General features: G+C 31.3%; 2 protein-coding genes and 1 long non-coding RNA gene across 3 annotated transcripts; 1 reads left to right on the top strand and 2 right to left on the bottom strand.

The window, feature by feature from the left end:
* Positions 1–782: 782 nt before the first annotated feature.
* On the bottom strand, positions 783–6742 carry LOC114721324 (arogenate dehydratase/prephenate dehydratase 1, chloroplastic-like). Its single transcript, XM_028907147.1, has 11 exons — positions 6077–6742; positions 4686–4753; positions 4501–4593; positions 4219–4419; positions 3763–3843; positions 3572–3667; positions 2865–2942; positions 2700–2789; positions 2541–2608; positions 2048–2129; positions 783–1200 (listed from the first exon to the last, which is right to left on the bottom strand). The coding sequence occupies exons 1-11, from the start codon at positions 6351–6353 to the stop codon at positions 1138–1140; spliced, it is 1197 nt and encodes a 398-aa protein (XP_028762980.1). The 5' UTR covers positions 6354–6742; the 3' UTR covers positions 783–1137.
* Positions 6743–17694: 10952 nt separating this feature from the next.
* On the top strand, positions 17695–18347 carry LOC114721297 (uncharacterized). The gene is made up of 2 exons (XR_003738065.1): positions 17695–17777; positions 17958–18347. It is a non-coding gene; the product is annotated as an uncharacterized LOC114721297 (long non-coding RNA).
* Positions 18348–18963: 616 nt separating this feature from the next.
* Positions 18964–21486, bottom strand: LOC114721327 (autophagy-related protein 8a-like). The gene is made up of 6 exons (XM_028907151.1): positions 21409–21486; positions 21169–21230; positions 20000–20055; positions 19864–19916; positions 19414–19532; positions 18964–19344 (listed from the first exon to the last, which is right to left on the bottom strand). Exons 2-6 carry the CDS (start codon positions 21203–21205, stop codon positions 19250–19252), a joined length of 360 nt encoding a protein of 119 aa, XP_028762984.1. The 5' UTR covers positions 21206–21230; positions 21409–21486; the 3' UTR covers positions 18964–19249.
* Positions 21487–22136: the final 650 nt, after the last annotated feature.

Genomic DNA, 22136 nt, shown 5'->3' with positions numbered 1-22136 from the left:
TTTAAAAATGATTTTACAGTATACGAAGTAAATATGTTAAAGGAATTTTATTTCAATTTATATGAAAGTACTTTTAAAAATCAGAAAACCAAATAACTAGTATGCATGTGGCACTTGGATTAATAAGAGAGATTTATATAAAATGTGGAGATACTTTGGTTCATTTAAAAACTTTTGAATGTACAGTGGTCATATAAAGCGTAAAGATGATATTCTAGGAAGTGTAACCTATCAAGTACTTCCTCTAGTTTTAAATATAGAAGCTATTTGAAGAGTTTGTTTTGATTTTAAATGTAAATAAAATATCAATATACTTTAGTTTCTAAATTTATAATTTTTTTTCTAAATATGCGTGTAAAAAGGATTGTTATCAATAGAGTAGCTATAATGCAAATGACTAAATGTGACATTTTAAGAAAACTAACACATATTTTTTTAATAAATTATTAACTTAATTAACTTTTTTTTCATTTATGCAAATTAGTTGTTTATTTTCTATATTTAAGACCAAATAATTTTAATCATAAATCAAGGGTTATATAATTTGACATTTATTATTTATGATTCATGTCTAATCAAAGATTGATGGCACCTTCATTAAAAGATTTACATATCTGAGGTAATGATGGAAATATTCCTATTTGGCCCCGCAGAGAGAGGTATGCAATTTAAAATCAAAAGCAACAAAGTTGCTTTCTTCTTTTGCAAGAAAAGTGAACACATAAAAAAAAAAAAAAAAAAAAACTGCTCTAAGTGTCATGCTTGGCTGCCAAAAACAAAACAAAAAAAACCAAGAAACTATATAGCTAAAAACCCAGAAATTTGCTGTTTGAAGTGACAAACTTCTATGATTAAAACCATATTGTTCATATATGATTATAACTCAAGGAGGATCCCCTTATTGATTTTTTTCCCCCCGGGGGTAACAGTCCCCTTATTGGGATTTACTCAACACCGTTAAAAACTACATGACATTATTATTTTTCAGTATGACTCCTCAGGAGATTCCTAGAATGGTTTCATAAGATGTTTTATCCTCTTCCCCCTTGTTTGTATATGAACCTCCATCGGTAATGGTTTGTTCTTGGATCAGTAAACTGTACAGCTAATGCATTAGAGTCGACAGATCCCTCCCAGTCATGAATTTCTGCTTGTGTGAATAGGATAACAACCGAGAACACGAATAAACCGAGCATATTCCTGAAATTAAAAGCAAATTCTGACTGTGTTCACAATATAAGTCAACAATTACATTTCATTAATATTGATTAAAGTAGCCACATGAGATGCCGATATGGTTGCTTATTCCCCAAGTAACATCAGAATTATATATACCATTGGCAATACCATATTGAGGACATGACTGGGAATTCTTGAATATCACATGTGAGGCAAAGGATTTTATGAATGTAACATGGAACTGACTTGGAAACGAGAGGTTAATTTTCTCTATATGTGAGGCTGCTTTCTTAGGAACAATTTCAGATATAGCAGCAAAAGCACTAATTTATAACCATTCTAATTTGTAATGCCCTAGAAAGTTAGAAAGAGGGTGACACAGGCTGTAGAATAGTGTATTGGAGACATTTATTCTCCTTCCACCCACTCTCTCTTTTCTCTCTATATCTCTCTTACTTTAGAAGCATTTCACAAGCTTGTAACTTCAGAGGATCTAAATTCGTAGATATTCCTGTAATTTATCAATCAATGATTCTACTTAAAGCTTTATAGGAAAGAAACACCACAACATCCAATCATAACAATTATATAGATTTTCTCTCCGCTTATTTAAGGTAAAAGCAGTTTGACCTAAGATGATAAATAGTATTATATATTTGAAAGTTGAAATGGATGCTTCAGGCTTGAATAACTAGACAGTCTCATTCTGTATTAGAATCTGAAAGACAGAGAAAATCAATTCCGTGGATAGTAAAAAACGTCAGGCTAAGAGAATTGTAGATGAGAGTAATCAAAAGAATAAAGTCAGAAATAACACCGGATGAAACAAAAATATTGAACTTGAGTCCAGGAAATATGGTGGGCTAACCTGCAAATGTCCTAAAGCATACTGTGCACGAGGGTCTGCCATAGAAGCTTCAAAGTCAATGTAGAAGAGGTAGTCAAAGTACCTGCCACCAGAACTTTTAAGTCATAATCATAATTTCACAACAAACTTCAATTTAGAATACCAGAATGATTTGATCCTGCTCATGAAATAACACCAAAGCCATGTTCCTCAGCTTTTTCTTTGGCATCGTGAAAGGGAGTGGTGAAAATAAACTTTTCATGACAAGGGATGTTTTAGTTGATGAATTAGTAATTCAACAACTTTAAGTTATTTAGTCATCTAAATGTTATAAATTATTTCACATCCCCCCTTATTTCTCTTTTAACATCTTCCAGCTAGTCCTCAAGTCCATCTCAAGACTCATCTTTTCATTTCATCTTCACGTGTGTCGACCCGATCAGACATGTGCCCAAACTTGAAAGATTTATTCATGACTGCAGATCTCACAAAAGAGGGAAAAATCCATACTCACTTGAAACTTCCCTCGTTGGAGTCATCAACAATCCTTAGTGGACATTGTTTCAGTGGACGACTCTCTATCTGAAATCACATAAAAAAAAGCAATCATAACAAATGAGAATCTTAAATAGTTAAATTCTACATTGTAATAAAGATCTTTATTATTTCTCACCTTTGTCAAACCAATGTTTCTTAAAGAAAACACTGCCAGTGCTTTAAAAAGCAAACCAGGACCTGCTTCAAGGCTGAAAACAATGCTAGTCTGGCAGAAATATGAATTTGTCAGAACATTCAATATATATATGTATATAGAAATGAAGAGCTAAGCTTGCTTTACCTTATAGAGCCCGTCAGTTCCTGGAATTATCGGCTCCCTTGCAAGAATCAAGAAACGAGTGATATTCTCATCGTTATCCTAACAAGATAGCAAAGAATCAGCACAACTCTGGTCTGACATACTAACAACTACTAACATGTTTTTAGTAAATGCTCATAAAAAGGACAGCAAGAATAGGATGTAAGAAGTTTAATAAGTTTAACATATTAGGGAATGATAAATTATAAACATTGTTTCATAATGGACTTACATCGCATGATAAAGTGCAAGCATATGAATTTATACAAAGACAACTATACAAATTATTTTTAAGAAAATTAAAAGCATGATTAATCCACACAAGTGAGACATAGGGCTCATTTTTCGGAAACATTACAGGTAGTCGCATCAAAACCACATAGTTAACATAGTCCAGAACTTATTCCCGGATTCTATAATGATAACTCTCTAGTCCTTGAAACATGCATGCATTAAAAATTAGAACACCCTCCCCCCCCCCCCCCAAAAAAAAAAATGGTTATGGCGCTAGAAGGAGACAGGATGGGACATCATCCCAATACATTTGCAGATCTTAATTCATCTTACCTGCAATGATATACGTCTTTCCATTAAAAAAATGGAAAGCATATTGTAAGAAGAGAAATAGCATAAGCTAGGATCACATATTGTTGAAAATCAGTTTTTTGAGGCAAAAGTGAACGTCATACCTGGATTCTTTCCTTGAGAATGTCAAGGCCATATAATTTTGCTGCTCTGGAGCTTGCAATAGCTCCGGTATCTCTTCTACCTTCTAAGGACACTTTCTGTTCACAACTTACCAATTGTTAGGCAGTACCATTCTACAATATTATCAATCCTTCCTTTCACTCAGCCAAAAAAAAAAAAAAAAATCTTATACCTGAGCAGCTCCAGCAGTATCTGGTGAACCAACTTTAGTAACACCTAAATCATCAAGCATCCCTTCACATTGAGCAAGAGCCTGGATGTAAAATTAAATTATTCTTTTAAAAATTGAAATGACTATAGCTGGATATATTTCTCGCCGATAGGTATGGTCATCTAGATGATAAATCAGTGTATTAAAAAATATATGCAGCAGCCAGCATGGATCCAGTTCAAAGATATAAGTTGACTTGCACCAGTAATTCTCTTCCTAGATTTAATTATTATGTAATGGAAAAGATAAAGAAAACCTAATTGAGAAATAATTTCATCTATTATACTGGGTAAGTTGGTGGGATCACGAGGTGGGTTCATATGCACTAGTCATTATGATCAGAACAGGAAAGACAATACATCATTTTATGATGCAAATTGTACTGAAATGAAGATGGATTAAGAATCAGAGGCTGACCTGAGGATGACTTATGACATAGTTGAGCTCCTCCTTTCTCACACCAGGCAATCCTAAGAGGCAATGGTCAACTTGCAGCTGCACCTCTCCAACAATATGTAGTCTATGGCGTAGAAGTAAATCATAGTTACGGTGGATGCTTCCGTTAACAGAATTTTCAATTGGCAAAATGGCTTTATCAACTATCCACAATTCCACTGCCTGCATAAAGAATACAACTGCATCATCATTACAGCAATTTGTTAATGCAAACAGAAATTATAAGGAATCAAGTATTGAAACCCTAAATGCAGCTTCAAACTCATCAAATGGCACAGGTTCACAATTTGGGAAAGCTTTTAAAGCTGCTTCCTCACTATATGCTCCTGGTTGGCCCTGTATCAGGCAACTGATTTATTAAGAATGGCCATAATGCCATGAAAGTAAATATTTTTTTCAAAAGAAATTAATAAGATTTATACTTATACCTGATAAGCAACCTGTACCTTTGACCCATCACTAGGAGAAGATGACAAGTCAAGTGCACTTAATGGCTCTGTAATAAAGAAAATAACATAAGAAATAAAATACAAACGGGTTTAAGATCTTATCAGTTGCATGAAAGATATAGGCTGCGTCATGATATGAATATTCCATTTGTCTGCGTGCTCACACATGCACATGTATGCATAGTTGCATGGTTTGGAGTGTACTTTTGACAATTAGAGTTCAACTTGTAACTGAAATCATCAATAGCGAGACATTTGAAGTATGAGATCAATTATAATTATACATTACATGGAGTGCATACCAGCACTGAAAACCATGCTTCATCCATTACATTTGGAGTACAATTTGTGGAATCATACATTACATAAAATTCTATTATAGTCAGCTCAGCAACCATTTATGAGATCCATGGGCGCAGGATCATTAAACTAACCGCATGTTTATATGTTGGAATCTAAGGAAAGGAGCATGGAGTGCACACCAGCACTGAGAACCATGCTTCATCCAGGGCATCACATTGTGACAAGAGTTTAGATGGTACACCCCGAGTCCACCATTTGAATTCCTTTACCAAAATGACTCCATATGCAAAACACTAGATTAAACATGAAGAAAAATTTATGTTCTATGCACAAGTAGACTATGCTATCTGTACAAAAGCATCTCATTATTTCTTTTCCCTTTATATTTCCTTTTCAAACAGGACAAATCACATCATGATCAGTTTTCTCTATTCTAGTGGTTACAATTTACAGTAAGGGTAAAGGGAGTTGATGGGGGGGAAAATCAGGTAATGCCGAGAGATAAGAAATGCAAAGTTCAGAATATGACTCGCTATGTCTCCTATGTGAGCAGGGCTTTCTTCCATCAACACGCCATTACCTACCCTCATGAATCATGATATCAACTAAGATATAAGAATAACATTAAGAGCATTAACAAACACAATCAGCTCTCGAAGAAAGAAGAAAGACTGGACAATTGACAAATATGAGCTATTATCTCCCTCGTATGCTTTCGTATAAAAGCACGAGGGGAAAAAAGTCTCAGGCATTCTAAGCACCCATATAAATGTGATCAAAACTCAGAAAGATGCGCTTTAACATCTTGAGGAATTTTGGTCTTTCCACTACAAAATTCTGTGCAAGCAGAAGAGATAAAGCATCGATCGCAATATTATTCCACAAATGCCACTCAGAGGAACACATTTTGATTCTGATAAATGTGACACTGATATAACTAATTGGTCACAGAATCGCAGTTGTGCGTGGAGCGAGCCTGCAATGATCAGGAAAAGCTTTCTCCAAATCCTCATAAAACATAAAATGCTAAACTTCATTCTGAGGAATGTGAGATGGGTATAACTCACTAGGAAGAAGGTTTATCAACCCCTTGGATTCATTCTCCTGAACTCCAGTAATGGACCCAGAAGAGTCAGCCCCGGTCACAGCTGGCTTCTTGTCGTCTTCAATAGGATTCGCAGCTTTCTGAGCTAAAGCACCCAGATAACAACACTCCCATTTCCGGCATTTCTCAAGATCATATCTCATATTCATAATCAAACCAGAATTTCCAGGCTGAAAATTCGCAGCCCCTGACTGATGAGTTTTCCAACATCCGCCGATACACACACACTTGAGAGCCATCGGAAAACTCAATTTGTATACTCACAAAACAAAACAGAGTCCCGTAGAAAGTCAGAAGAAGTCCACACCCATCAACGTGCCTGTGATAGGTGAAGAGATAGAAGGCGAGTTTCGGTTATACCCAGACTGACATTGTCGAGGAGAAGAAAGAAGACGAAGATATAGTAAGCACCCAAACGAAGAATGAAGGTTATGGGAGCTAAAGCCGTGAGATTGATGGAGTAATTCCCGAGAGAAAGAAACGAGAGCTTTGCGTCAAAAAGGGAACAAGTAGGTGAGCAGAGGGAAGGGAGGCTAGCTAAACACGTTTACTTGGATTGTAGGAGACTATTAATATGCAACTGAAGTCTGCACTGAAGAGAGAGAAAGAGAGCGGTTTGGCAGAAAGGTTAAAAAAAAAAGAAGGTAGAAACTGAAAAAATGAAAAAGAAAGAAGAAGACAAGAAGAAGGGGAAGAGAAAATGGATATGAATATTGACTGGGGAGGAGATGCTCTTCCTTGAACTTTCGATCTGTGTTCCAATCTCACGCTGCCCCTCGCCTTAGATGCTTAATGTTTGTTTACCTATTCTGAAAACAGTTTGTTTTCCCGTCAGACAGAGAACTGAAAACAAGTGTTCTTTATTTTTTCTTCTGGACTTTCTAATTGTTTATTTTAGAAAATCGGGACAACCTTTCTTCTCCGTCCGCAATTTTTCTCAGCCTGACGACTGGAAGCCTCACTTTCCGGTGTTCATCATCCACTCTCTGGTCTCGGTGCTCGCCGCCATGGCATTGTGCTTCTTTCACAGCGTTGAAAACTTCCTCATTGACTTGTTTGAAATATTTCTATTAATATTATTACGTACGATTTTTACGATTTTTAATATAAGAATAATTGACTAATTTAAATAGATTAAAAAAGTTTATTAAGTTAGTTATTTGTAATAATTAGGTATTATTTTTTTTTGAAGTATCCTTACTAATTATGTGTATTAGCCAAAGCTATTATCCAATGGAACATTTAGCATATGTAACTACTATAAAAACTACTCCTCCGGTTCTTAATATATGATTCAGTTGTTAAGTTTGTTTTGGTCCTAAATATAAGACTCATTTATCATATTTATCAATTTTCTCTAAATTACCCCTATAGATACTCCCTTGACCATAACCAAGTAGAAGAGGGGATGAGGTATTAAAAAAGATGATTATGGTGTTTTAGGAAAAAAGTATCACATTTATTATAATTAACTAACTTACCTAACTTTTATAATCTAATCAAATTAGTTAAATAGATTTTATATTAAAAACCAGAAGAGTATTTTAAAAAAATAATAAATATAAGAGATAACATGCACTTAGATATTATATTTATGATCAAAATTAAATGCCAAACTAATTTTTATATAAATTTGAATTTGAATTAACTTATGCACACCCCTTCATATATTGTACTTTCTCTAATTTTTAGTATAAAAATTAGTTGACCAATTTTTTTAATAAATGAGATCCTTTGGTTCACACTTGTTATGCTTTTTATTTTTTTAAAAAAATATTATATAAATTCATACTCCTAAATATGACTTTTGGGTACGAATGAACTGCATGTCGTCACTATCTGATCCAACTTCAACTAACACGTTATACATCTGACAACTAAATTTCAACATAAATGCAAACCTAACATTATTTGTATTCTCATAAAAATAATTTCAATTTGTTCCCATTCATCATTTGTTTATTTCACAATAATATATGCTTAATAATCATAAACACCATAAATAGCTCATATTCACTTAATTATAGGGAACCAATATATGTGTGTTGTTCTGAAATGTATATTGTATAATTCTTGTTTAAATACTAGCCCTCAATGAAAAAGCTTAGTCAAAGAGTTGATTTTAATCTTAATTGTAATATCTTAATCCAGTTTTTCTCTTGTATTAATTATTTTTTCTAAAATAATTTATCTAAGTATAATATAGGATATTTTAGGAAGATCAATTGATATTTATTAAAATTAAGTAATTTTTTGAAACTTTTTTAACTTATTTAAAATAATTAAAGTAGTTTTTATATTAAACTACTTTAATTAGTAGTTTTAGATTTGAGCCTTGGACAATTGTGAGGCAGTCCCCGTGGCTAATAATAATATTATGTTCACACCACTATTTTTTTTTTTTTTTGATACGAGGGAAAGGATCCCACCACTAATATACTATGTATATATAATTTACAATCTCTATTTTTTATAACATTATTTTTTAAAAAATTTGTTTTGATTATTATTATTATTGTAAGACTCTTCTTAAATTTTCTAATATATTAATTAATTTTTCCAAAAAATACCCTAATTAATTAGTTGAAAACTGGAAGGATAGTAAGAGAATCAAATCTCATTAAAATTAGCTAACAAAAGTTAGTCTACTTGATATAGAGTCGGCTAATAACTTGTAAAATTGTAAGTATAAATCTTACTATCAATGTAAGTATTTTGTTAGTGAGCGATATATAAGCATTTTTATAAGCATTTTTTAGACCTTAAAGTATGCTTGGCTCTAATGAGCCCGATGACTTAAGACACCTAAACTTTTTTTTTTGGGTGATACAAGGGAGTGGGCTCAAACCTGCACGCACACACCAAACACACACACACCACTCGGTCGAGAGGCCAGTGATAAGACACCTAAACTTTTGCCAACGAATAAACTCATTAACTTCAAGAGTAGTTATGGAAAATTAATACAAATACTTAAGGAATTTTTTTGCCAACGGCTAAGCAATTCAATATAACTTCTTTTTTTTTTCTTTTTTTGCAAACAGAATTCAATATAACTACTTAAAATAAATTAATTATATTTTTCAATTCTTATTAAGTTTTGTTAGATCATATATTTGACATGCCTACATGTTTCATAGTATAAACATAATATATTTATGTTGTGTGCATCTCACACCTCTTATATTTATCCTAGTATTTTGACTTTTTAATTTTTTAAAGTTGAAAACTACACGCTCTCCTTTGAACAGCACACTTTTTCACACTCTTTCGTCTTCACATTGTTTCTTGTTTTCACCCTACTTACTCTTTTAATCTTAGAAAACATTTTGATTTAAAATTAACAACAAAGTAAATACACCTTTATGTAAAATTGCATGTAGTGATTCCTATTTGTTTTCAACTATGATATGTGAACCTAGAAATAAGTCTAGTTGGATGTAATGATTTTTTGTTTTAGGAATATAAAAATGCTTAGCAAAAAATCAATATCAAATAAAATAATTTCTCCTCAAACACTTGATGAATGTTAAAAATGCAATATTAGATTAATTAATCGATGATGCGTATGAAAACTTACAAAAAATTATGATAAATATTCTTTTATTCATTCTTCTAAAGAAACGAAATATACATGGTGCCCCTATAGCTTAATTTTTAATTGGTCACTTCGATCTCTAGATGAATCCAAAGAGATTTTACCATACAAATAGGAAAGCAAGTACTTATAGTTCCCTCCATCCTTGTATATAAAATTTAGTTAGACATTTATTTTAATCCTAAATAAAATACTTCAGTTTATTATGTCACTCAAATTTGTGAATTTTTTTTTTTAAAACTAATTGATAGATTACACATATTAAGAGAGTTGTCATTGGGAGACAATTTTAATGCAAATGATTTAAGAAATATTTTAAAAAAATTAACACACATTTTTTATACATAACTTATTTATCTAATTTTAATTATATAATTTTTTTTTCCTACGTACGGTTATCTTTCTATTGAAAGCAATCTGATTGGATGCACTTATCATATAATCCCTATATTTACCCGTATATGTTTATCAAATTATATTGAATGGATGTAATTGCAAATATCAAGGTTATAACTTACTCATATAAGAAATTTATATATCACTTTTAACATTTTTCATAGAAAAAATATTAGTTAAAACAGTAAGTTGTTTCATAAAACAGCAAGTTGTTCCAATGACAACGCTACCCACCATTATATACAATAATAAATAAAAAATAAAATAGCATATTCATATTACAAATTTTATGAATTGATTTATAAATATGATTAAAAAAAATTTTCTTTCTACTATTGTTTTGGCCAACAAACCTTCTCACTTTATCTTATAAATAGAATCGAATGAGATGGTTAAAAACAAACAAGAAAAAAATCATATGAGCATTAATCATTTTTACTATAATTTTCTCATTTCTCATTTTCTTAGGATAAGTTTCACTTTTTCGAGGTCAAAAAAGTACGAGTTTCGCATTTTTCTCGCGAATTGTTGCAGTCAATCAGTCAACTAGGAATAAATTATGACAGGGTTAACATACGAATAAAATAAGACCTGATAATTGTTTTCCCTTTTTGCTTTTTTGGTGATTTTGTGATCGATTATTCAATTTGAAAGACAAGCATGAAAAAATTTAGATTGAAAAATAAATCTTAAAATATCTAAATCAAAAGTATATTATAATTTATGATTTATGAAACAAAGTTATTTTTAGAATTAATAAAACGATTTTAGAAAATTACGACTGATCTATTTATAAACTATAATAGGGTAAATTTAATATTTATAATTATTTTTATAAATTTTTTTATGAAAAAAAAAATTGAAGTACTATGATATTTTAGAATTATTTTAGTTCTTTAACATCTTTACAATTTTTAAAATTTCAATTTGAATTTTTTAGTGGTAAGTCTTTTAGATATAATTTTTTTTCACATGTGTGTGAAAAGAAAAGGATCTGCCAATTAACATTAAAGATAAAATATCGATTTTTTTAGAAGTACTTTCACCAACCTTAATGTACTAACTATACAATTAATCCGTAAATATTAAAAAAATTAGGTGAATTATTTTTTTTTTATAGCCAACGTACTTTTTTTTTAAAAATATTCTTTCTAATCCTATATATTATAATTATTTCTTAATGAAAATCCTTTTATTATATGCAATTAATATGATACTTTGAAAAAAAGTTATAAATTTGAAAGAGAAAGTAAATTTAAATATTATATTTTTAGCTCATATATTTAGAATAAGAGGTAGTAATATAATATTAAAAAAAGTTAATACCATTTCATTGACTTTAACATTAATTTAAACAATACACATAAAATTATTATTTGCATGACTCGATCATAAAATATAGAACTAATCATTGTTGACATAAATGATTTACTATATAATTAATCCCTTCCTTAATTATAAAATTGCGGAATCAAGAAGGTCAGGTGAGCATTCAGACATCACCTACCAAGGACCAAGGTTCAATAAAGGAATAATATAGTCCAACTAATTAACATAAAATATGAAGTTAATGGGTAGGCCAGATTAACGATGAATTATAAAATAGAAAAAAGTTAAGACAAACTTTGGTCTCTCAAATTTATCTTATTTTGGTTTTAGTTCTTTAGTTTATTTTTATTTATAAACATTTGTCTCTATAATTCAATAAAAACTTGGACCATTTTACCCTTTAAGGGACAAAAATCTGTGGTTTAAAATTTAAGAGATCAAAACCAAAATGAAGATAAACTTAAAGGATCAAAGATTACATGAACCCAATAAAACATCTAAAACATGAATACATGATTTTAGGGGCCAATTTTCAATGAGCATGTTCAATCATAAACGTCATTTTCTTTCCCTAAAATTATATAAGTCCCTATTATGGAATGCTTTTTTTTTTTTTTTAACCAGCCTATTATGGAATGCTTTGGAGAATAAGTTTATGATTCTTAATATAAATTACCTAAGAAAATTACTAATCAATGTTTTTAATTTTACTTTTATTACATTACAAATTACTAAAACAATTGATTTTAATTCAGTGTTTCTATATGACTCTTTGAACTCTGTGTTTTCCTCTCCGTTTAAAAAGGGCCAAGTTGAAAATCTTGAAAAAAAATTTTGGTAAAGGAAAATTTTTAAATATTAAGATATATTCAATGAGCTAATTACTCTTTGCCGAGAAAAAAAAGAAGAGATAATCGTAATTCCTGAATTTTGATGAGATGGTTAAAAATAACTATAACAAAGATTAGGTGGCATATAGTACTGTCAAAAAATTAATGTCTCATTTGAGTTTTTTTTTTTGAACAAAAGAAATAAAGAAAGTGATGGTTATGGAAATCCCTCCGTGAAATTATTATTATTATTAAGCGTAAAATGACTGCTTAATTTTATTTTTATAATTTGATTAGTGGTGGTAGGTGACAAATGATGGAAGTAGCTTGCTCATGAGGAAAAAAGTGAAAAAAAAAATTAATATGGATTAGTGGGACCTTTTGCCCTAATTAGTCTGATAAAGCCATCATTTTGGTTATATTGTGGAGATGACACCTAATTAGTGATCACTACTTACATTGCACGTATTCATAAATTGTGATTTCATCTTCCAGACTTTGTTCATTATTTTAGTTATCTCACAAACATATGGGTCTAACTAAGTCCAAGGCCCACCTACCTCAAGGTGGACCCCAAAATCCCTTTTTTTTTTGGGTCAAGTACCCAAAAATGTTTTTTTTGCGATGCACTATATAAAATGAAGAAATTAATCGAATTATACAAATAAAGATAGCGTAATAGAGTCCAGAAAATGAAAAATTAATATAACAAATTTTTATAGAGAGAACAACTGGAAAAAGATTGTAGCAGGAAATTGATATCTTTTTCTAGGGTACCACTGAACTCATACAATGGATGAGAAAATTATTAAATAATTTTTTTTACATGTGATGACATTAATATGACTTCAAAACGCAGAAAATATTAAGGCAATTTAAATAACCAAATTCAGTATCAGTTTTAAATAAGAGATGTAAAAAGACGAGTATCATAATAATGCAATTTCACCCACTTGAGAGTTTAAATTTCGTCATATACCTTTAAATCTTAACTTTTCTTAAAAATACATTTTTAAATCTTAAATTTTCTTTAAAATGCATTTTTAATATATAAGTCATTTTGTAGTGTTTCACAGAAAAAAAAGCATTTGAATGTGAGTTTCTTCTCTGTTTTTTTTTTTTTTTCCCAAAAAGGTTTTTATCCACCAACTCAGGACTTTTAGACTGTGAGAGCAACATATATAATGAGTATACACCATACACACACTTAAAAATATAGCGTGTCATTGTTAAAAACAGGGTTAATACAAATTTTGGTCTTTTAAATTTATTCTCATTTTATTTTTAGTCCATTAAATTTCAAATCATAGGTTTTGGTTCATCAATTTTTTTTATTTAAAATATTGGTCCCTATAATCTAATAAAAATTTAGACCAGGAACCAAAACCTATAATTTACAATTTGATAAACTAAAACTAAAATGAAGACAAAATTAAGAAACTAAAGATCCCTTAAAAATATAAATATTGCATACATCATAATCGTTCATATCTCATAATTTTTACAAGCTTAACAACATCAATCAATCAATTATCACTTCTCAAAAACCTTAAAACGGATGAATTTTGACGCATAATTAGAATAAAAAAAAGTGTGTGTGTGTGTGTGTGTGTTATATTAGAAAACATAAAACATTAGCTGGATCCTAGGTTCACCTACTCCAATTAAATTCCTTTAATTAATGTTGAGCTCATAAAGGTTCAGTTTTTCTAAGATAGAATCTTCAAATATTCAATGCTTTTTGAGGACCAACATTATGTGATTACTTCCAAAAGCGTCTCATTTTTCCAACCTAACCTATAACTTGGTAAACACACCTTGTACAGTTAGAGAGGATGGTCCCCTCACATTAAATAATCTAAGCCATACAAGGCATCACATAACAATATGGTCCTCAATCTTTAATTAGCTCATGGTGCTCACCCCATCACAAAGTTTGCTGTCAAGTTATCATATGCGCGGCATCCTATTTACAAAAAACATAAAATCAAAGAATCATTGATAACAGAGCTCTGTCGTTTGACCAGGATGGTTAAAAAGGGTTGCCCAAGGTGTGCACCCGCTTCCAGGTCTCGGTTTCGACATCTCACCCCGTCTCGACTTAGGGGCAATTCCAGATTAGTCGGTTACCTTCGAGTGCCGGATGCTAAGGGAATTTAATTCTAAAAAGAATCATTGATAATCACATTTTTTTAATGAAAACTAAAATCCATTATTTAAATAAAAAGAGGGAATACAAGAAACAAAACATATAGCGAGTATTTAGATACTCTCATAATCATCTGTCTCTAAAAATAAAAGAGTGAGGATGATCAAAGACACAATAGTTGCTGTCAAGCTAATGAGATAACTCTACGAGTTTATTAGCCCAGGAGTAATCATCTCATATTTTATGACAAATAATAACTTGTCAATCCCTACAAATAAGTAATTTAGCTTCCTCGATAATATTTTTAAAAGATAGTGATCATCACATAATATTTTTCAATCTTGAGCTCCTGGCACTCATGGTACCAAGGTCAGTCTATTTTCAATTTTTATTTAAAAAAATGAAACAATTTGCAAAAATTATAATTACATTTATATAATTTTTATTATATTTTTTTATTGATATAACAATCATGTTTGAGATATTATAGAATACTAAATGTGGACACCTTTTTAAATAAAGGTTTTGAATATTGGCTCATCTTGATATAAGGAACTAGTCTTTTTCATAAGATTAATATCCATTGGAATGTCATATGATTTTTTTCTCAAATTTGTATTTTAGATTGTCGATTGGTTGAAGAGCCCAAGCCCAAGACCGGCGTCAAGAAACCGAGCCCATAGGGAAGCCCATCAGACTTGAAACACTTTGAACTATGTCGTTGAGTGAGCGTTTCCACTGCTTTCCCCTCCATTACAACTTTCGGGGATGACAAGGCTAGAATTTTAAATTATTTGATGAAATTAACTCCACTTTAAGATTATGTAACTACTCTTTTAAATTAATATAATATATTGCTCTACAGGGGTTAAAATATCTTCATTTAGCTGAAGATTGAGAATAAAATTAATTTAGAAAAATATACAATAGCTGATCAGAAACAAGTATAATTATCGAATGAGACTGCAGGCTTTTGATTTTCTATTATTTAATTTAATAGAAGTTTAGAAACAAAATAAAAGGTCTAAAATAACAATATTATATTTTGAGAACTTAATTTTCACATTACCACTATAAATAAAACTCTAATGAACACAAAATAAATGTTCAAAGTCCAATTTTCATAATACAAGTCCAAGCCTTGTAAATGCCGAATTAAAATGTTCAAAAGTCCAAATAATACAAATCCAAATTTTATTTCTTTGGGAATTTGAAAAACAAATGTGTTAGCATAGCCCAAGCCTATTATTTTTCGAGCTTACACAAATTAGGCTCTAAAACCCTTTTATGCTAAAAATTCTCAATTTTTTAGGCTTAAAATTTAAAAAAATGGATAAAATAATGAATCCGGCTGTATTCTTTATTTAATTATAACGAGAGCGAACTCACAAGTAACGATCACTCACACTATTTCTAATATTCATATAGTGCAATTTGAAGTTTGAACCATTGACTTTATAATACAGTACAAGACAAATCACAAGAAGTGGGACCAATTTTTACCGGCCTATAACTATAAGAATTAGTTGACTAATTTGAGTAAATTTAAAAAATAAGTTAAGTTAGTTATTTGTAATAAATAGGTGTTGTCTTTTCTAAAATATCCTTGCTAATCAAATTTATTGGCTAAAACTACCATTATCAGAGGGACTACTTTGGAAAACAATGTTAAATACGAGAGACAAAGTGGATTGGGGTCTTGTAATTAGAATCAAAATAAAAGTCAAACGAGATCTTATATTAAGAACAGGAAGTAGTATGTAAGATTTAGTTTGTAATGTAAGTTAAATTAATACTATAATTTTTTTTTGACCAGAAAGTTAATACTATAAATTAGATCTTTTATTTAGAATTGGATATAGTATTCATGAGCAGGATTCAAAGAAGAAAAACAAATGCATGGTGGAAGCAGGACAAGGGAACACAGGTGAGTATTGTAATAATATAGATGACAAAAAGCCAGTGGCTTTGTTTAGAGAAAAAGCATATAAATATATATATTATTGAGAGAGAAAAGCCTAAGGTAATCCCATATAGGGGTAGGAAACAATCCAAACAAGCCTATTGTTGTTAGAAGAAGGATGAAGATTGGTGTTGTGTGGCTGTGACCTGATCACTGCCTCTGATGGTTCAGTTTCTTCACAGCAAACCCTTCTTCTTCCTCTTGACACAAAGCATCCAAACAGCCTCCACAGCCACGCCATTCCCTCTGCTTCCTTTCTCTTATTCTTTTCCACTCTTCTTTCCCCTCTCTCTCTCTCTCTCTCTCTATATATATATATAAATATATATATATATATATTATGTGTGAGCTCCTAGCTTGCTCTTTATTAGTTGTGTATAAATTATCAACTTACTTATTAACCTTGCCCGTACATGTATGCTAACCTACGTTTCCATACATACGGATGAATATATGTGTGCATGTACGGGAATGTAGGTGCATGTATGGAGATTTGTTTTTTTAACCAATTTTAGTCGATAGTTCAATGAATCTATAAGTTTCAATTTTTATTTTTAAAATAAAAATTATTTCAAATAACATTGTCACCCGAATACACACACACACACAAACCTTGACCTGAAAGTAGATTTAAACTATAAAACTAGACAAAAATAAGGTTAATTGGAAAAAATAAGGTTAAATCAAAATTAATTATAAAACCTTCCCTTAGTTTTATTGAATTGCCATATTTGCCAAGGAGATGTGGATGTCTACATATATATTCATTAATAATTATGCTACGAAACAATAAAATAATCTAACACAACAAAAAATGTCCAACTCTTAATTTTTGAGAAGGGAGAAAAAAGGTCTTCATAGTTTGCTTAAACTTTTTAAATAAAATCATAATTTATATAATTATTTTAAAAAGCAGAAAAATATAATGTTGAATTATCATCAAAAGATGCTTGGTGTCTAAAATATAAAAATCATATTTAATTTTTATTTAAACAAAAGTGAATTGACACAAAAGGTTAGTAGTATTTCACCCATATAAAGAAAAAGTGTTTATTAGTAGTGGAGAAGCTGAGTCACACCCACACACAGTTAATCATAAAACAAAGTGCCCACAAACAATACCATAGCATGCAAGAAGGGGTAATAAGAAAGTAATATGCCTCCCGAGTTTGCTTAAGCCAGAAGCAAATACTCAAACCAGTGAGTTAGCACGTCGTGTTGCTCAAAAGAAGATAAAGTTGTGTTACAACAGAATTTAAAGCAATTAAACAGAGTCTCAAAGACAGCCCATCTAACTACAAACATCAACAAAAATCAAACGTCCCTTGTTTCTTATAATTAGCCTTTACCTTCCTTCAACCTTCTCAACTCAACCTTCTTCCATTTCTGTCGTCACAGGTAAATCTTTTTCATGTGTCTGTCAGTAATATGATCTGATCTGCATATTTCTTGAATACCCACATTTATTTTCAGGCATCTCAGTTGATTTCTAGAGAAATATTTTGGTCAGATTCAAGATTTTCGTTGAAGTTCTAAAGGTGTTTGTTTGTGGGGCTTAATCTTGGTTCTTTATGGCAGCAATAAGAAAGAAACATGGGGAGTGAGGCACCAAGTTGGGCTGATCAGTGGGGAGCAGGAGGGATTGGTGCTATGGAAGATGATGGCATGAAATCTCAAAACGATACAGCCAAGAACAAGAAAGGCAAGTTTGGTTTTGTTTCCAAAACGAAAACAGCTGCAGTGGGTTGTGTGCAGAAGATCAGAAGAGGGACTTGTTCTTCTGTCAAATGGATCAAACAGAAATGCCACAGAACAAGGTAGATTCCAATGAATCACATATGTATTTGTGTGGAATGTTTGTAAATGTAATTACATAACTGGTCTGTTTCATGATGCCAACGATCTGGTGTTCAAAATGGATCACTTTTTTGGTGGTCCTTAAGGAACTTTGTTTCGTTTCACTTGTTATTTTTGTTCTTACTTTGCTGGGAAAATCATCCATGTAAATCACCTTCATTAGGATTGGCCTTGGATGGAAACCTCACAAAATACATGGACTAGACTCTCCCCCCCCCCCCCCACCCCCAAAAAACGATAGCCAGATTTTGTTAATTTTTTTTCTCTCTCTGGAATTCTGATAAATTTTTTTAGAAGTATACCCCTAATTACCAAAGCAAAGCATTCAAAAGGGTTCTACAGTTCAAACCATGGCATCATTGTTTGTTCTTCTTTTAGAGCCAAGTCAGAAGCTTCTCTCACGGTGCCGACCACTTTTGCAAAATTGTTGGCCCTCAGTTGAACATTGACCCCATTATAATAGTTTATCATTGTAACAAGGTAAAATTTTAACTTCCAGAAAATATAAAGAAGACTAATGCTTAAAAATTTGAACATTAAAAAATTAAATTGACAATTTTGAAACAAAATTATAAAAATCAAATGATTAATTTCTTTTACTAATGAACATGATAACAAAGCGAAGTTCTTATGAGAATCAATGTCGCCCATAGACAATATGCACAACTCATTATTCAGCAAAATTAGAAAAATGAAGAGGTTATGGTTGAGTTTCAGTCTGAAAAAATGCAGACGAGAAAACACAGATCAATTAACCTATACTCAACTTTCAGCTATAAGCATATCAAAGTAGAGCTTATTTTACAATTGAAAGCAAGAGAACACCATGTCACAATAATGATGATAATATAGTGAAATGGGTATAAATAAACCGCACCTAATAATTGATCATCAATATAAAATACCACAGTTTAGGATATGGTCAAAATGCAGAATAATATAGGATAAAATGTTAAAAAGAGAAGTATTAACAACTAGCAAATGCTATTCACAGAGGTCATCATAAGTTGGGCCTAATGGGATCCGAAGGTGTTCTCTCCACTGTAAGTCATGTAAAGAAAGCCATCTTCATCCTTATGTTCCTCATAAGTAGCAGACATCAATGCAGCTGCGATAACAAGAGGTTGAGTTCATAAGATAAGCTCTAGAATACTAAGTATGAAGCATCACCACTTACCAGTCGGAGGTAGAGTGTTATTGATGAAAACAAATATAGCCTTCTCTGCACTGAGTTTAATCCTCTTACGTATAACATAAACAAACTGACCGACAGACAAGTCACCCGGAACAAGGTATCTGAAGTCATGACCAAATGAGAAGAGAATTATGTGAGAATCAATAAATGAACTGAGAACCAGATCATCAATCCATATTGATCAAATAAGAAACTAATGATCTCATCCTTTGATAGACAGAAAACATGAAAATAAAGTAAGCTTTGATATTCCAAATTTGAAATCTCATCTGTCTTATATGGTAATGGTACTTAAACTTGCCGAACTTCAATTGGAATCAGTCAGATAAGAACAATCTCAAAGGAAACTCAGAATGGGCATTAAAATAGTAACTTGTAAAGTTAAATGTAATGATTGAAACAAAGAGGTATAAATGGCACAAAAGCATTTACTTCTTCTTATCAACGTCTGCAATATCACTTCTGTCAGCTCTCTCCACAATCACCTGCACACAAAATCTGGATTTCAACAGCAGTTCTTTTGGAAAACACAAACAAGCTAACAATTTCAACTTGATGGTAGTATTACAGGGATTCTATCGGGATACTTCTCTCTGATGCGAGCAGATTCCGCCAGCCTTTTTTCTGAAATATACGAGACAATGAAAAATCGAAGAATGCACTAAACAAAGCAATTGAAAGGTGTAACAAAAAAAAAATGAAGCAAAATAATGTTGCAACAAAAGATATAGCCTTGAAGCTCGAAGCTGAAAGCTTCATGCAGATAACTCCAATTAAACCCAACGTTAAATCAGACAAGATGGGCAGCACCGTACTAAGATGACACCAAGTGCTTTATATGTAACCAAAAGTAGAAAGAATGAAAAAAATTCCACAGAAAAATAGCCTAATAGATTCAAAAACTTGCCAACTTAATAATTGAAACATATTTGCTCATCCCCCTTATCATTTATACAATTCACATATAGAAAGAACCAAGTAATTCTTTTGAAGCAGAATACTATCTGATTTGTAAAACCAGGTAGGCCGCCAAAGCTCAGCTTTTTCCTCTCTGAAAAACAGAGACAGATCCCAGATAGATCAAATGATTTCCAACACACAACCAGCTAAAAAATTTAAGGAGAGATTAGAACTTAGAACCATCAGTCCTGGTTCTCCAGAAAATCATTGGCATTCCTTCAGTACAAGTATTTTCAAATGTTGAGTGTCAAAAATAAAATTTTCAAAATAGCTGGAGGAAAAACAATCGGGTCAACGAAAGAATGTAAAGATCATACACTCATGCTCGAAAGAAAATATTCACTGAAACTGATATAATAAATAACCTAGGAAAAGAGTCTCAGATACCAATAAAGCATTTTTTTTTAAAGAAAAAAATACAGGCATCCTTCTATCTGTGAAGACTAGAAAATATACTCCCAATGATTTCGAAAAGATTATCCTCTCTTGCAGGAATAAGAAATTCCCGAATCCAAAGGCTCACAAGGTTCCAAGTTCCAGCAAAAAGCTTTAAACTTTCTTATGAACACTCGCTAATTTAGACGTTCAAATGAAGGTTTAGACTGACCATATCAGTCCAGTACTTTTCCACTTTATGCAGCATTAAAATCATGTAATTCAATTAAACTATAAATAAACCACAAACAGTACCAGAACCAGTGTAACTCCAATAATCAAATTGTATTTGGCCCCAAAAAAAAAAAAATCCAATAATCAAATTGTAAAAATAGAACGCACCCAATGGATTTTGAAGCTTGAAAGCACTCTTGGCCATGATGAATCCCCAAGGCGATAAATCACTGAAAATTTCAAACAACTAAACATCACAATCTACAGATAACATCGCTCACTCAACCGAGGGAAAAAAACATGATAGAGGGAAAGGAGCAAAACCGGAAAACAAAACAAAATCAACACACCGAACAAAAATAAGAGACAAGGAAGAGAAAAGGGTGAGTGAGAGAAAAGGGAATTTACCGAAACTTTTCCACAAGACTAAAAAGACGAAAGGAAGGCTTCCCAAGCGAGGAAGCTTATCAGGGTTTTCGATTTCGTCGGGAACAGGAGAATCCACATCGGTATATATAGTTTCCTAATTAACGCATCCCGGAGGGATCGGCCCTTTCTGAAGGAGATCTTTGCTGTTACTCCAAAACGACAGCGTTTTATTTTATTTCTATTTTATATTATTGTTTATGGGATGAATTATTTTTTTTAACAAAAATATTAAAAAAAGATAGATCTCACATACAGATAATATTAACTTTTTTCGGGATCACAATCTTCTAAAATTTAAATTTATTAGTTAGGAATCATTTCTACCAATTATGGTTGGTATAAAAAGAAGTCTGAATCAAATTTACTTTAAATTGCAACGGCCTTCTAATTTTAAAATAATAAAACTTAATACAATAATATTGTAGATACGGATCATCAAAAATATCATTCTCATTGTTTACTATTTTTAATCTAATTTTAAAATACACTAATGTCAGAACAAGCTTCCCAAAATATGAAGTTTGGAGGCAAGGATTGGGAGGTATTTCCTCATAGGAAAAAAACACAATGAGCTAAGTTGGAAAAAAATTATTTATTATTTATTATTATTTTTTTAAAAAAATTTCTCTCTATTTAGTGCTACATTATTTTATAGTTTAACTACTTTTGCGCAAACAAAATTTTAAGTAGGGAAAATCACAAAAAAA

This window comes from Neltuma alba, unplaced genomic scaffold (genome assembly GCF_004799145.2).
Source record: "Neltuma alba isolate B1F8T4 unplaced genomic scaffold, ASM479914v2 tig00012028_pilon, whole genome shotgun sequence".
Lineage (NCBI taxonomy): Eukaryota > Viridiplantae > Streptophyta > Magnoliopsida > Fabales > Fabaceae > Neltuma > Neltuma alba.
The sequence above is the reverse complement of the archived record's forward strand: the minus strand, read 5'-3'. Positions and strand labels throughout refer to the sequence as shown.